Consider the following 15,253-nt stretch of genomic DNA (forward strand, 5'->3'; position numbering starts at 1 on the left):
GCGGTCAATAACGGCCGCAGCATTTAAATCGTTAGAAAGAGGGGGCGACCCCCTCTAAAAGCTCATCGCGCCCCCGCAACGCAATCGTGGGTGGGCGATGGTTGCTATGGCTGCCTGGGGGCCTAATCTTTGTACACCTATTAAGCCCTGCCTCCGGCATTATGATGTATGGGGTCGGCTATTGGGGCATCTATGTGGGCATTATACTGTGGGGGCATCTATTGGGGCATTATACTGTGTGTGAGACACTATGGGAGCATGATACGGTGTGGGCTGAAGCAGATGTGTTTGTGCGGGGATTGGGTGGAATTAGAGGCGTGGCTTAAAAGGGAAATAATTTGCCGCAGCGCACTATGCGTTGTCCCTCTTTGTGATGCTTGAAAGTTGGGAGGTATGGATGAATGCCACTGTAGGGGTATATTCACACGTAGCAGTTAAAAGGCTGATGCAGACTGCTATTCCAGATGCAGTTTTTAAGGTTAATTTCACACACCGCGTTTCTCTGTTTGTGTGAAGGTCTAAATGTATCCCATCCGTAAGATTTTTTTTTTTTCCTAGCTTTCCTTACATTACTTCATACATATATGAATTATGTTTGTGCTGACACTTTACACGAAAACTTTATGCCTCGAGTAACCTCCAACTGCATTGACTCGAAAGCTGCTCAGGAGGTCATTTGCTTTCTAGTCTAATATCGAGGCCTTGCGCGCGACCCCGCTGAACCTGAAGCGCGCGTTCCCGACGCTGAGGCGGACAGTGACGCGCCTTCCTGAGGCAGTGACGGTTGGTGAAGGCGGGCGATTTGAACGTCCGTGAGGGAAAGTCGGCGTGGGGCACGCACATTACCGTTCCCATAGTAGGCAGTAGCCGGGGCCGGGATTGGCGTTGCTATAGTTAAACTGTCATGTCCTCGTGATTGTAGGAATAAACGATTGAGGGGGAGGCTGGTGTTATTCCTCCGCATGTGTGACTAGAGCTGTCACTGACTGACCGGCTCCATTTTCTTTCATCCTTTCACTTTTTGCATTTGGTTTATGTATACGAGTATTTTATTTAGTTTATTCTTATGGAGGTGAGCTGTGAGCCCGGCTGCTGGAGCTTCCTGCACGGACTGAAGGTGATACACGGGGGGGAGAGAAGGGGTTACAGGGCTGTGGGGGCTTCATATAGTAACCAATCTATAATATTTGCATCTACAGGTATGCTGGTAGTTGTAGCTCGCAGACCCTTGACCTGCACTGTACGGCCACATTCACATTACGGTTATGTGCGCCATATACTTGGCATTTAACCCCTTTCTGTAGGTTATTGGTACTATTTTGGGGTACATGAGACATTTTATAAAATTTTTGTTTTAATCACTTTTTATTCTATTTGTGGAAGACGAGGTGACCAAAAATCAGCAATTCTGTCTTTAGTTTTAATTGTTTGTTTGTGTGGGTTAAATAATGTTATATTGTAATAATTCAGACTTTTACAGATCTGTTGATGCCGATTTATGTTTATTCTGTTTTGGGAATTTTTGTATTTTTTTTTTTACCTTCAAAAGACAAAAGTATTCGTCCCCATAGTTTGACTTGAACTAGCGATCGTTCGATCACTTGCACAATATACTGCAATACTTATATATCGCAGTATATTGTGTTTTGGGGAGACCTAGGGGCCTTCATTAGGCCCCCAGGCTGCCATGATGCGCATCGGTACCGCTCGATCGTGTCGCTGGCCGGCCGATGGGCTGTCACTACGGACTTGTGGCATCGAAGCGGCTAAACTGCTTGGAACGGCTGCTGCAGTGAAGTATAGAGCGGGCTCAGCCTATAAGACTGCTCCATACGTCACCTTGGTGGCTATGACGTAACCCTACATCAAATATTCCGTGTGGTACGTTTTGTATACGCCATCAGTTTTTCACGTCAGTTTCTCCTCTGCAAGCATTTCCTTTTCTTTTTTTTTCTCAGCATTTCTTTAGTCATTTATGCTTGAAACACGGCAGCGCACGGATGTCGTCCGTGTTTTTAACACACCCATAGACTTCAATGGACTGCGTGGAAAATCCCGGATGTCTGAAAAGCCTTATTAATTTGCATGGGTCCGTGTGCTGTCCGTTTAATTAACTGACTGTATAATATGTTCGTCTGATTGAGGCCTAAATGATTTCGATTGTTTTCTTAAGTCCCATAGTAGTGAATAGCGATTACGGAAGCAGTGTGGCATGCGAGCTACGCGGTTTCCATAACTACCATTCAGTTCTAAGAGACTTGAAGTGCATCTAACTTCTGACATGTCAGACGTTTGGATTGGTGGAGGTCTGAGCACGGGGACCCCCCCACCAATCGCTAGAACGAAGCAGCGGAAGCGCTTCGTGTCTGCTCGGCTTTTTCCGGATATGTATCGGTGTACGGACTCAATAGAAAGTCTATGAGCCCGTACTCCGATACATCGGCTTTCCGGGAATAAGCCGAACAGACCCGAAGCAGCTGAGCGCTCACACGAGTGCTTCCGCTGCTTCGTTCTAGCGATTGGTGGGGGTCTCAGTGCTTGGACCCCCACCAATCCAAACTTCTGACATGTCACTATGACACGTCAGAGGTTTGTAGAATGTTTAGCTACACTTTAAGGAAACCGCGTAGCTCAGCAAGCTACGCTGTTTTCGTGCTCCCAACCATATAGAAGTGGCCGGGAGGCAGCTGAAGCGGAAAAAGGTAGAACAGGGTTTATGGGGCCATGTTCTAGAGATAGGTGCGGGTCCCAGAGGTGGGACCTGCATCTATCTGAAATTGATGTCCTATCCTGTGGATATGTCAAAGTCCCTGATGGGAAAACCCCTAGTTGACCACGCTATTCAATAAAGTGGCATCCACTAGAAAAGTATACCATTCGGTGTATGTTTTTACAAAAGGAGCCTGTGAGCGATGTATGCCAATACAGTGGCATATGTTGGATCTCTCTGTCAGAGATATAAGTAGAGGTTTACCTCCAGCGGAAGGCTCAAACCCAATTATTGGGAGTAGCGCTTACAACTGAACAGTCAGGACTGGATTGGTTTCCATTTTTCATAAGCCTAATTGGGGAGAGATGTATCCATGATGTCGCTGAGGATCGGCTTGGTAAACTGTTTCGATAGCAGATATCTATTTCTATATATTTTTTTCTAACGTGATTTAATTAAATGCTACAAAGGTAGATTATTTTTTTTTTCTTCCACTATGACCAATAAAAATGAAGAAATATATCTATGGGCCGATTCACATCAGGTTTTATTTTCTTTCATCGGCGGTATACGTTGGGAGGTGGCCCAATGTATACCTCCGACGTAAGGCATCGACGTATACCACTGTACAGGCATACGGTGGAATACGTCGCCCATACTGCTCAGGCAACGCTCTACTTTTAAGGGGTTTTCCGATACCTTTAATTTTATATATATTTTTTTTAACCTTGCACCAATTATTGTTTTCTATATTAAAACCCCCTGAATATAGTTTTAAAAAAATAAAAATAGAATTTTCTCTTCTTTGTTGACATTCAGCGGTTTATTTACCTCTGCGTTTCTTCTGGTCATTCTAAACAGAAGCTGTGCGTGCGCAGTATATTTTCGCTTAGTGCACATGCATGATTCAAATACATCTTTTTTGAAACGCGCATGTACTGGCTTACTAAATAGACGTTCAGCCTACTACAAGAACGTAACTGATGACGCGCTGTTTGTGTAGAAGACTGGAAGAGGAGCTCGTCTGGAAGTGAAGAACATAGAAGACTAGTCGGCATGTCAGCGGAAGAGAGAACTTGAGATGCGTGCGGAGTCACGTGACACTACTCAATAATAGAAGACATCAACATCTTTGCATCGGTGAGTATATTAGAAAGTTAGTTTAATACATATTTAAAACATTTTGCAACATAGTTTTACAAAGGTGGAAAAGACCTTTAAACACTGAGCCCGGGGAAACCCCTGACATCGCTATCCATATATGGATTCCCTGGGCAGGCATCGCAAGCGCTCTGGCCAGGGACACCTGTGTTTGGAATTGCCTTGATGTGATTGTCCATATATTGATAGACGTTTGGCGCTTAACCCCTTAGCGAACCTTGACGCAACTGTGCGTCATGGTTTGCACTGCGTTAAGGCACCAAGAAGTACAGTTACGTCATGGTGCTTTTCTGTCCCCATCTCAAAACACATGGTGACAGAACAGTGACATCGGCTGTTACAGGCAGCAGATAGTCACTGTGACTCGTCGGAACAATCGTGGCGCCGCCAGCGATCGCTGTGATTGGTCAGTCACTACTAACTGACCAATCACAGTATTGCAGCATGGTTACCCGGCTAAAAGCCGGGTAGCCACACTAGCTGATCGGCTGTTGGCAACAGGAGGCCTGACAATGGCCCCCTGTCTGCAAAGTACGGCGGCCTGTTAGGCCCCGTCCAGAGGCGGGGCTTAACAGGCTTCCGGCCGCAGATGAAAGATGGCGGCGGGCTCAGAAGTTGAGCCTGCGCCATCAGCCTAAAGGATGTCAGCTGTATGTTACAGCTGACATTCTGCTGTAACGGCAGGGAACGGAGCTAGCTCTGCTCCCTGCCATTAACACCTTAGATGCCGCGATCAAAAGCGATCGTGGCATCTTCGTTGTTTCCAGAAGACCGGCATTGCTGCGATGTGGTCGCACGGAGGCCGATGGTTACTATGGGAACCGGAGGCTAATAGTCGCTTCCTGGTCTCCCATGTACGGAAACCTATTAGGGCCCGCCCGGAGGCAGAGCCTAATAAGCTTGCTGTCAGTGAATAGCTGACCACTCTAATGCATTGCATTATGTGGATAGTGCAATGTATTAGAATAAAGATAAGAGGTGCAGGTCTTCAAGTCCCCTAGTGGGACTATAAAAAAGTTCAATGTTCAAAAATTAAAAACGGTTTTTTATTCCTATAATAAGTCTTTTATTATAGGAAAAAAATGAAACCGTTAAAGTACACATTTGGTATCACCGCGTTTGTAACAACCCAAACTATAATACTATAATGTTGTTTTTCCCCCACGGTGAACAGCGCAAAAAAAAAAGTAAAGAACAATGCCAGCCAGAATCGCTATTTTTTTGGTCACCATCCCTTCTAAAGTATGGACTAAAAAGTGATCAAAAAGTCGCACGTACCCCAAAATAGTGCCAATAAAAACGTCCCGTAAAAAACAAGTCCTTACACAGCCTTGTCAACGCAAAAATCAAAAAAGTTATGGCTCTCGGAATATGGGGACACAAGAAATAAAGAATTTTTCAAAAAAGGGATTTATTTTTTTTGGCGCAAACACTGTAAAACATAAAAAAAATATACATATGGTATCGCCATAATCGTACCGACCCGCAGAATAAAGTAAAATGGTCATTTATAGCCCAGGGTGAACACTGTAAAAAAAAAAACATTGTCAGAATTGCTGGTTTTTGGTCACTTTGCTTGTCAGAAAAATGGAATAAAAAGTGATCAAAAAATAAAGTGTACCCCAAAATGGTACCAATGAAAACTACAGATTGTCCTGCAACAAATAAGCCCTCACACGACTCTGGTGGTGAAAAAATAAAAAAAGTTCCGGCTCCCAGAATATGGCGACAATAAATATGAAGTTTCAAAAGCGGATAAGATTGGACACCATTTATCAGTGAGACACCGGCCACACATATGCCGGCTATTTATTTTGCGCATTATTAACAGCAATTGAGCGCCGCATCTGGGGTTAAACGGGTGAGCGATACTGATATCTATCTCACCCGTTGGAGCAGGGATGCCCTCAGATACCTCTGGTAGCTGAGAGCAGGGAGATTTAACGGCCCCCTGCTCTGTTTATTTATTCTGATGCAGCGCTGTGAAAAGGCGTATTCATCAGAATAAAGCCCATTAGTTGCCGCCGTGAAAAGGCGTATTGGCTGTCACTAACTGGTTAAACAAGAAAAGTTATACACAGTGCAATAATATATTAATATAGAAGTGTTGCAATGATTTAAAAAATAAAAAAAAAGATTTGAAAAATCATCTGACAGGTCGTTACCCGGGAAGCCCCTTCGCTGCTGATCAGAGAACTCAAGCGGTAAATTCCACACTGCATAGAGGCGTCCATCAGAGCTTGGGTATGTTCACACGGCAGCGTCCGTAACGGCTGAAATTACGGTGCGGTTTTCAGGAGAAAACCGCACCGTAATTTCAGCCGTAATGGCATGTTGAGGCGCTTTTCGCTGCGTCCATTACGGATGTAAATGGAGCTGTTTTTCCATGGAGTCCATGGAAAACTGCTCCATTTACGTCTGAAGAAGTGACAGGCACTTCTTTGACGTGGGCGTCTTTTTTACGCCCAGCCTTTTGACAGCGGGGCGTAAAAAAAATGACCGTCTGCACAGAACATCGTAAGACCCATTCTAATGAATGGGCAGATGTTTGCCGACGCTTTGGAGCCGCTATTTCGGATGTAATTCGGGGCAAAAACGCCCGAATTACGTCTGTAAATAGTGTGTGTGAACATACCCTTACAGGTAAAAGTGCTTCTAACCCGCATTGAGCGAAGTCCACATTTTATGCCTTTGGCACATTATGCAACATGGCAATGGCAAGTGCATGCACCCCTTAAGGGTATGTTCACACGCTTAACAAAAAACTTCTGAAATTACAGAGCGGTTTTCAGAGAAAACAGCCTCCTGATTTTCAGGCGTTTTGAAGCCGAAAATAAAGCTTCTTTTCAGGCTTCTTTTGAGGCGTTTTTCATAGTGTTCAATGGAAAATCCGCTCCAAAAAACGCCTCAAGAGACATGCACTTCTTTTTACGCTCCGTTTTTTAAAACTGTGGAATAAAAAGACGCTCCGTATGAACTAAATGCTGTTTTTCCCATTGATTTCAATGGGCAGATGCTTGTAGGCGTTCAGCTTCCGTATTTTCAGGAGTTTTTTTTAAGGCGGAAATGCCCCGAAATACGCCTGAAAACACTGCGTGTGAACATACCCTAACCCTTTCCCGATGCAGCCACTTTTGACCTTCCTGACCGCCTCATTTTGACATGGTTCACTTTGTGGTAATAACTTCGAAATGCTTTTACCTATCCAAGCGATTGAGACTGTTTGTTTTTTCATGGCACATTGGACTTTTTGTTACTGGCAAAATTTGCTCGCTTCAGTATTTAATAGTGAAGCATACCAAACTTTAGGAAAAAATTGCCAAAATGTAACCCTTTAGACATTTCACAGGAATTAAAGCAATGTAGAGGTGAAATGTAAAAATGTCATTTGTTTTAAATTTTTCTTTTATACATATTGGTTTTTTTGTAACCGACAGTCTTGCCAGGAAAACGCAACTCCATATTTATTGCAGTTTTAGGAAATATCCCACGTGTGGCCCATGTCTGGTTTGAACAGCTCTTGCGGTGCCAAAACAGTGGAAATCCCTCAAAAGTGAATCTAGGGGTATAGTAATAGTAAGCATTTTGACCCCACATGGTTTTTGCAGAAATTATTGGAATTAGGCCGTGAAAATTAAAATCGACATTTTTTTTCCCCCATGTAGGTTTAGCTAGTTTTTGCTTTTGTTTTTTTATTTCCATAAGGACTAAAGGTGAAAAAGCACCCCAACATTTGTAAAGCAATTTCTCCCGATTAAAACAAGACCCCATATGTGGTCATAAACGGCTGTATGGACACATGGCTGGGCTCAGAAGGGAAAGGGCGCCATTTGGCCTTTGGAGCTCAAATTTCGCTGGTTTGCGGAGGCCATGTCGCATTTACAAAGCCCCTGAGTGGCCGAAACAGTGGAAACCCCCCAAAAGTGACTCCATTTGGGAAACGTCACCCCTTAAGGAATTGATCTAGGGGTATAGTGAGCATTTTTTGAAAAAAAAATTCTAGTAAAAATCAATGGATGTTTGATAAACTTTCAAGCATTGCTTTATACACGTGCCAGGTTTTTCTGGGCAGGTTTCGCAATGATAATTTGTGTCTCGTCTTCTCCCCCTTTTGTAACACATTTTTCACCTTTTCTGGGTCCTTCCTTTTTACAAGTGGAGGGTATTTCGCTGGGAAAGTGTTGCCCTCGTACAATACGTGGACCATTGCATCTAGAAGTACTGGGGCCCTCCCCTTCCTCGTTCCCAAATACAAAGGCCTTGATAACCACCTCTTGAAACGGAAGGAATGTTTCTGTCTGGCCAGCACATTGCTGTAGCACGTAAGAGTTCCACAATGCCATCTGTACGTTGTGCACGGACAGCTTTTTGTACCACACCTTTGTTTTTTGCATTGCACTGTATGGCTTCAGCACTTAATCAGGGAGATCAACCCCTCCCATGTACTTATTGTAGCCTAGGATGCAATCTGGCTTGGGGGCCATTGTCATTGAACAGGGGTGCTGCTGGTACCATGTATTGTGGTCAACATAAGGACATCCCTCTTGTCCTTATACTTGACAAGCAACATGTTCTCGCTGTGTAGTGCCCTGCTTTCTCCCTTTCTTAGGGGTTGCCCAATCTCAGGATTTTGTAGGAGAGTGCCATTGGCTACGAAACCCGTGGCTCTGTTTAAATTGTGATAAAGGGTATAGAGGATGACTTGTTGGATTCTTTATTACAAACTAACCTTGAAAGAAGACCAGTCTAGGTGTCTGGAATACTTTTTAAGACGGATAGTCTATTCAGATTGCAGGTGTGGCAGGGGTATGTAAACTAGCCAAAGGCCTTTCCTATTTTTTTGTGTTTAACCCGTTCGTGACCACCCCATAGTGTTTTTACAGTGGCCACTAATGGCCTTTATTCCAATGCAACAGCCTTTTTACGGTGCTGCATCGGAATAAGTAAACAGGGCAGGGAGCTGTCAAATCTCCCTGCTCTCAGCTACCAGAGGCAGCTCGGGGCATCCCGGCTCGAACAGGTGTGAACGATATTAGTATCTACCTCGCACATTTAACCCCTCTGATGTGGCGCTCAGTAGCGAGCGCCGCATCGGAGTTGTTTTGGAGAGAGCGAGAGGGAGGGAGCTCCCTCTTATCCCACCGACATCCGGTGATGAGATCGCCGATTGTCTCCGATGGCAGCTCGGGGCCTAATAAAGGCCCCCAGGTCTGCCTGTAGTGAATGCCTGCTAGGCATGACCTAGCAGATGCCTGTCCGTTTTACACGGACAGGCATAATACACTGCAATACAGAAGTATTGCAGAGTATTATAAATGTGATTGGATAATTGCATAGTGAAGTCCCCTAGTGGGACTAGTAAAAAAGTTAAAAAAATAAGTTTCATAAAAAGTGAAAAAAAAATTAAAAACCCACTTTTCCCCTTTTACAAACTGCTTTATTATTAAAAAATAAAGTTACACACATTCGGTATCGCCGCGTCCGTAATGACCAACTATAAACTTATTACATCATTTAACCCGCACGGAGAACATCGTAAAAAACCATGCAAAAATTGCTGTTTTCTGTTCATCTTGCCTTAAAAAAAAAAATTTGATATAAAATGATCCAAAAGTCGCATCTACTCCAAAATGGTACCGATAAAAACTACAAGTCGCCCTGCAAAAAAAAAAGCCATCATACAACTGCATCGGCGGAACAATAAAGTTATGGCTCTTCAAATATGGAGACCCAAAAACAAATAATTTTGAAAAAAAAAAAAGGTTTTCACTGTGTAAAAGTAGTAAAACATAAAAAATCGATATAAATTTGGTATCGTTGCAATCGACAACAACCCACTGAATAAAGTTATTGTGTTATTTATACCACGCGGCAAACGGCGTAAATTTAGTACGCAAAAAAGTGTGGAGTAATTGCAGGTTTTTTTTCTATTCCCCCCCCCCCCCCAAAAAACAAAAGTTAATAGAATTTATTGAGTAACTTTTCCGTACCTCAAAATGGTGCTATTAAAAATTACAACTTGTCCCGCAAAAAACAAGACCTCTATAACAAGACAGCTATATCGACGCAAAAATAAAAAAGTTATAGCTCTTTGAATGAGACGATGGAAAAAAATGTAAAAAATGGCTTGGTCATTAAGGTCTAAAATAGGCTCGTCATTAAGGGGTTAATTTGAGGAGGTTGTATATTATTGGTTAGGTGGAATTCAGATATTGATTTTGTAATGTTTGTTTTGTACGATTTGGATGGATTTTGTATGGGAGGGGGTGGGTGGATGGGGATAAATTGTAATGTATGGCATTTTTTGGAAAATTTATAATAAAATCTAATGCGATAAAAAAATAAAAAATTTGTCTGGGCCACCATTAACCCCTAACCGCACGAGTCAGTAACTATACGTCGTCGCGAGAGGTTACTTCCCGCACGAGGACGTATAGGTGACCGTGGGAACCGGGAGGTCAGCTGTCGCCGACTCCTGACACTCCTCTCTTGCCGGCCAGCGGTCCTTTACCGCAGATTTCGGCGAATTAACCCCTTAAATGCGGCGATCAGTTGCGATCGCCACATTTTAGGATTTTCTAGCATATCTGCAGACCCCGATCTGAAATCGCGGGGTTTGCCGATAGTTAGCGTGGCAAACGGAAACCTCCGGCCTGTCCTGATGGGCTTCCTGTCAGTGACAGGAAGTCATTGTGTCGTTCCCGATGCACACTGTCGACGACAAGGTGGGAACCGGGAGGTCAGCTGTCCCCGACAGCTGACACTCTAGTGTTGCCGATCAGCGGCTCATAGCCGCTGATTTCGGCAATTAACACCTTAAATTCGGCGATCGATTGCGATCGCCACATTTAGGGGGTTTGTAGCACATCGGCAGCCCCCATGCAATTGGGGGTTGCTGATGCTTGTGATGGCATCCGGAGGCCAGGCAATGGCCTCCGGGTCTGCCATGTATGGAAGCCTATCAAGACCAGCCTCTGTGATGTTACACTGACAGTTGGAATACGTTACACTATCTAGGTAGTGTAATGTATTATAGCAGCGATCAGAGCTGCAGGTAAATAGTGTAAAAAGTAAAAACAAAGTTTATAAAAGTGTAAAAATAAGTTTTTGTTTTTTTTCCAATAATCAATTTATTATAAGAGCAAAATGAAAACGTTAAAAAAAAAAAAAAAAGTACACCTGTTTGTCTCCGCTTTCGTAATGACCCAAACTATACAACTATGTTGTTTTTTCTGCACTGTGAACGCCGCAAACAGAATAAATGAAAAACTATGCCAGCATCGCTATTTTTTGGTCACCACCCCTCCTAAGATATAGAATAAAAAGTGATCAATAAGTCACATGTACCCCAAAATAGTACCAATAGTACCTCCCACAGCTTTTTTGACTAAAAAAATAAAGTTACAGCTCAGAATATTGTGACACAGAAAATAAAATATTTTATAGAAAGGTAATTTTATTGTGCAAACGCTGCAAAACATAAAAAAACCTATACATATGGTATCGCCGTAATCGTACCGACCCGCAGAATAAAGTAAAACTTTATTTATTGTGAACGCTGTAAGAAATAAAGAATTTAAAACGCTAAAATCGCTGTTTTTTGCTTACATTCGCTCTAAAAAAAAAAAAGTAATAAGTGTTCAAGAAGTTGTATGTGCCGATAAAAGCTACAGCTCTTAGGCCTCATGCACACGACCGTAGCCATGTGCATGGCCTTGATTTTCGGGTCGGCAGCGGACTGTCAGCCGCAAGCCGCCCGCAAATCGCGGGCAATGCAAATGGCCGCGGCCACTATTTTAAATGAGCCCGAACCGCAGAACACGGCCGTAATAAGACATGTCTGTTCTTTCTGCGGTCCGAGCTCCCGGGCTATGCAGAGACCGTAAAAACTACGTTCGTGTGCATGTCCCCATAGAAATGGATGGGGCCGCAATTCTCCCGTGGATTTTCGGGGGAATTGCGACCGCAAAAGCACGTTCATGTGCATGTGGCCTTAAACAAATAGTCTTTTTCTTTGGAAAAGTAGTCAAATATAAAAAAAAAAACTAGATAAATTTGGTATCAACGTAATCGTATTGAGACGCAGAATAAAACTTGTAGTTTTTACCGCACGGTGAAAGACTTAAAAACAAAACCCCAAAAACAATGGAGGAATCAGCCTGCAAATAATTTTTTGTTCGGTTTCCCAGTACATTATATGGTACTGTAAATGGTGTCAATAGAAACTACACCTCCTCTCGCAAACAATAAGCCCTCACACCGCTCTATTGATGGAAAAATTAAAAAGTTATGGCTATTGGAAAGTGGGGAGTGAAAAACGAAAATGAAAAAGCAAAAAAGGATCAGTCCTGAAAGGGTTAATTTCTAATAAACCATTTATGACCACATATGGGGTATTTCCATACTCAGGAGAAATTGCTTTACAAATGTTGGGGTGCTTTTTCTCTTTTATCCCTTGTGAAAATTAAAAAAATTGAACATTTTAGTGGACAAAAATTTTGATATTCCTTTTCATGGCCTAATTTCACTAAATTCTACAAAAAAACTGTGGGGTCAAAATGCTAACTATACCCCTAGAAAAATTCCTTGAGGGGTGTAGTTTCCAAATTGGGATCACTTTTGGGGTGTTTCCTCTGTTTTGGAACCACAAGACCTCTTCAAACCTCACATGGTGCCTAAAATGTATTCCTAAAAAAAGGAGGCCCTAAAATCCACTAGGTGCTCCTTTGCTTCGGAGGCCGGTGTTTCAGTCCATTAGCGCAGTAGGGCCACATGTGGGATATTTCTAAAAACTGCAGAATCTGGGCAATAAATATGGAGATGCATTTCCCTGGTAAAATCTTCTGTGTTTACAGATAATTTTTTTTTTTATTACAAATGAATTTCAGCAAAAAAAAATTAATTTGTAAATTTCACCTCTACATTGCATTAATTCCTGTGAAACGCCTAAAGGGTTAAAACACTTTCTGAATGCTGTTTTGAATACTTTGAGGGGTGCAGTTTTCAAAATGTGGTGATTTTATGGGGACTTTCTAATATATAAGGCTCTCAAAGCCACTTCAGAACTGAACTGGTCCCTGAAAAAATAGCCTTTTGAAACTTTCTTGAAAATATGAGAAATTGCTGCTAAAGTTCTAAGCCTTGTAACGTCCTAGAAAAATAAAAAGGACGTTCAAAAAACGATGCAAATATTTAAGTAGACATATGGGGGATGTTAACTAGTAACTATTTTATGTGATCTTACTATCTGTTTTACAAGCAGATACATTCAAATTTTGAAAAATGCAACTTTTTGCACATTTTCGCTAACATTTGACGTTTTTCACAAATATTGAATTTATCAACCAAATTTCTTCACTACCATAAAGTACAACATGTCACGAGAAAATCTCAATCGCTTGGATAGGTAAAACCATTCCAAAGTTATTACCACATAAAGCGACACATGTCAGATTTAAAAAATCATCTGTGTCCCCAAGGCCAAAACAGGCTGTGTCCTGAAGGGGTTAAATTAACAAATTCCTCAGGAAAAGAGCTTGAAAAAGTGAATTTCTGTGAAACCTACAGTCTCTAAAATCAAAAATCCTGAGCGGCCTATCAAATCTGGAATGTGATGCTCATAATTCTCAGGGGGTGGGTTCCATATGGTATCACTGATTTGGGGCGTTGCCTCAGCTGATGTCCTGCACTGGAGGAGGTCACGAGGAATGGGGCAATTTCCTCTTCTCGCTGGCCGAATCCGTGTCATAGGCCAGGATGGCATATGCCACCTCGGCTGAATAAACCCTTTGGGATGATTGAGACATTTTTATTAGGGGGGTACGTAGTGCTTCAATACGTGTAATAATCTGGGTTGTGTGTTGTGCTTTTACACGTGTTTATGAAATTTATAGGAAAAAAAAAAAGGAAGCGCAGAAAAGATTTACTGAACGTCCAATATAAAACTTAAAAATTCCTGACTACCTGACGCTAACAATTGAACCCGAACGCTGGGAAAAAACTGTAAACAAAAATTTGCGCTACAACGGTCACTACGCTATCAAAAATTTAGTGAACAAACTTTAGTTTAAAAAAAAATTAAAATTAATGTCCGTCACTAAGTGATGTTTTTTTAATGGATAGCACCCTGACGCATTCATTTCTATGAGGCCATGCACACTTTTGTTGTTTGTTCCGTTCGTCCCGTAAAAAGTAGTGTAAGTCCTACTTTTGTCCATCGTTCAGTCACCGTGGGGCCCATTGAGGTCTATGGGTCCGTCAAAAAATGGACGGCACACGGAAGACATCCGTGTGCCATCTGTTTTTCACGGATCCGTTGCTAAGCAACGGCAGGGCGTGCCAAAGTTCCCTGCATTCAAGACACAATGGATTTTAACGGACCGTTTAAAACGGATGTTGTGCTTCCGTTTGTCTTCTATTTAAAACGGAACGGACGTGGAGTGACAACGGAAACCACACGGATGTCACAAGGGACACACGGATCCGTTTTAAACGGATGTGAAAACGGTGAAGGATGTGTGCATGAGGCCTTGCGCTGTAAATTTATACTAAAACTCGCTACGCTATCAAAAATTTAGTGATCGAACTTGTTAAAAAAAAATTAAAACCCTGAATGTCAGTCACTAACTGACGTTAACTGTAATACTGTAAATTGACGCTAAAACTGTAGACTACATAGATAAAACGATTTCTTTTTTTTTTTACAAAACGGACGTCCGTAAACATCCGCTACTCTGACGCCCTACCTATGCAGGTGCTAACTATACCTAACTATAATTTTTCCGAATTCTTTTTTTACAGTTTTATGAAAAGGCCAAAATAACGTGCCCCAAAAATTGAGCACAGATGCCGATCAGTGATGGCGGTCACTGATCAGTGCTCAGCAGCCGTAGCATGCACACAGCGAATTAGTGCGGGTAGAAAAAGACCAAAAAGAAATCTACGTAAAAAAAATGACCACAGATGCTGATCAGTGATGGTGGCCGCAGGGCGATACAGTGACGGTGCAGAAAAAAAAAAAAAAGTCCCGTGCCAAAACACCCTGGGCCTTGTGTAAAGATGGCCTGCTGTTATGTACAGCATCCATCTTTACTTTAGAACCATTTAATTTTTCACAGTAACCCCTTCCCCGTTTGTCGTATGGATACGGCAAATTGCGGGAAGCACTGGCTTTCCATGACTTATCCATACGACAAATGTTGAAGGGGTTAAATCAGCGTATGTGTTTGTTTGATCCCACGATAACCTGGAGTGGCCACCCCCAGACCTTGAGAGCACCAAAAGCGCAAGACTTACTCCAGCACAATGCTGGCTCTATGCCCAGACAACGCTCCTCTTGTTAGAAACAAATGATATAGCAAAGTTCTACAATAATTCAGCAAC

At 42.5% G+C, this 15,253-nt stretch overlaps 1 protein-coding gene across 3 annotated transcripts in view; it reads left to right on the plus strand.

The window, feature by feature from the left end:
• Positions 1-762: 762 nt before the first annotated feature.
• Positions 763-15,253, plus strand: part of FBXO43 (F-box protein 43) — a 42,539-nt gene continuing 28,048 nt past the window's right edge. The window contains exon 1 of one of the 3 annotated variants that reach the window (XM_075828058.1): positions 763-856. Coding sequence is in view for 1 of the 3 variants with exons in the window: in XM_075828056.1 (XP_075684171.1) it covers positions 1,067-1,117 (51 nt within the window). In the remaining 2 variants the exon portion in view is untranslated. Of the gene's footprint in view, positions 1,118-15,253 lie in introns of all 3 variants that reach the window. The other 2 variants (XM_075828056.1, XM_075828057.1) reach the window with 2 other exon arrangements.

This window comes from Rhinoderma darwinii, chromosome 5 (genome assembly GCF_050947455.1).
Source record: "Rhinoderma darwinii isolate aRhiDar2 chromosome 5, aRhiDar2.hap1, whole genome shotgun sequence".
Lineage (NCBI taxonomy): Eukaryota > Metazoa > Chordata > Amphibia > Anura > Rhinodermatidae > Rhinoderma > Rhinoderma darwinii.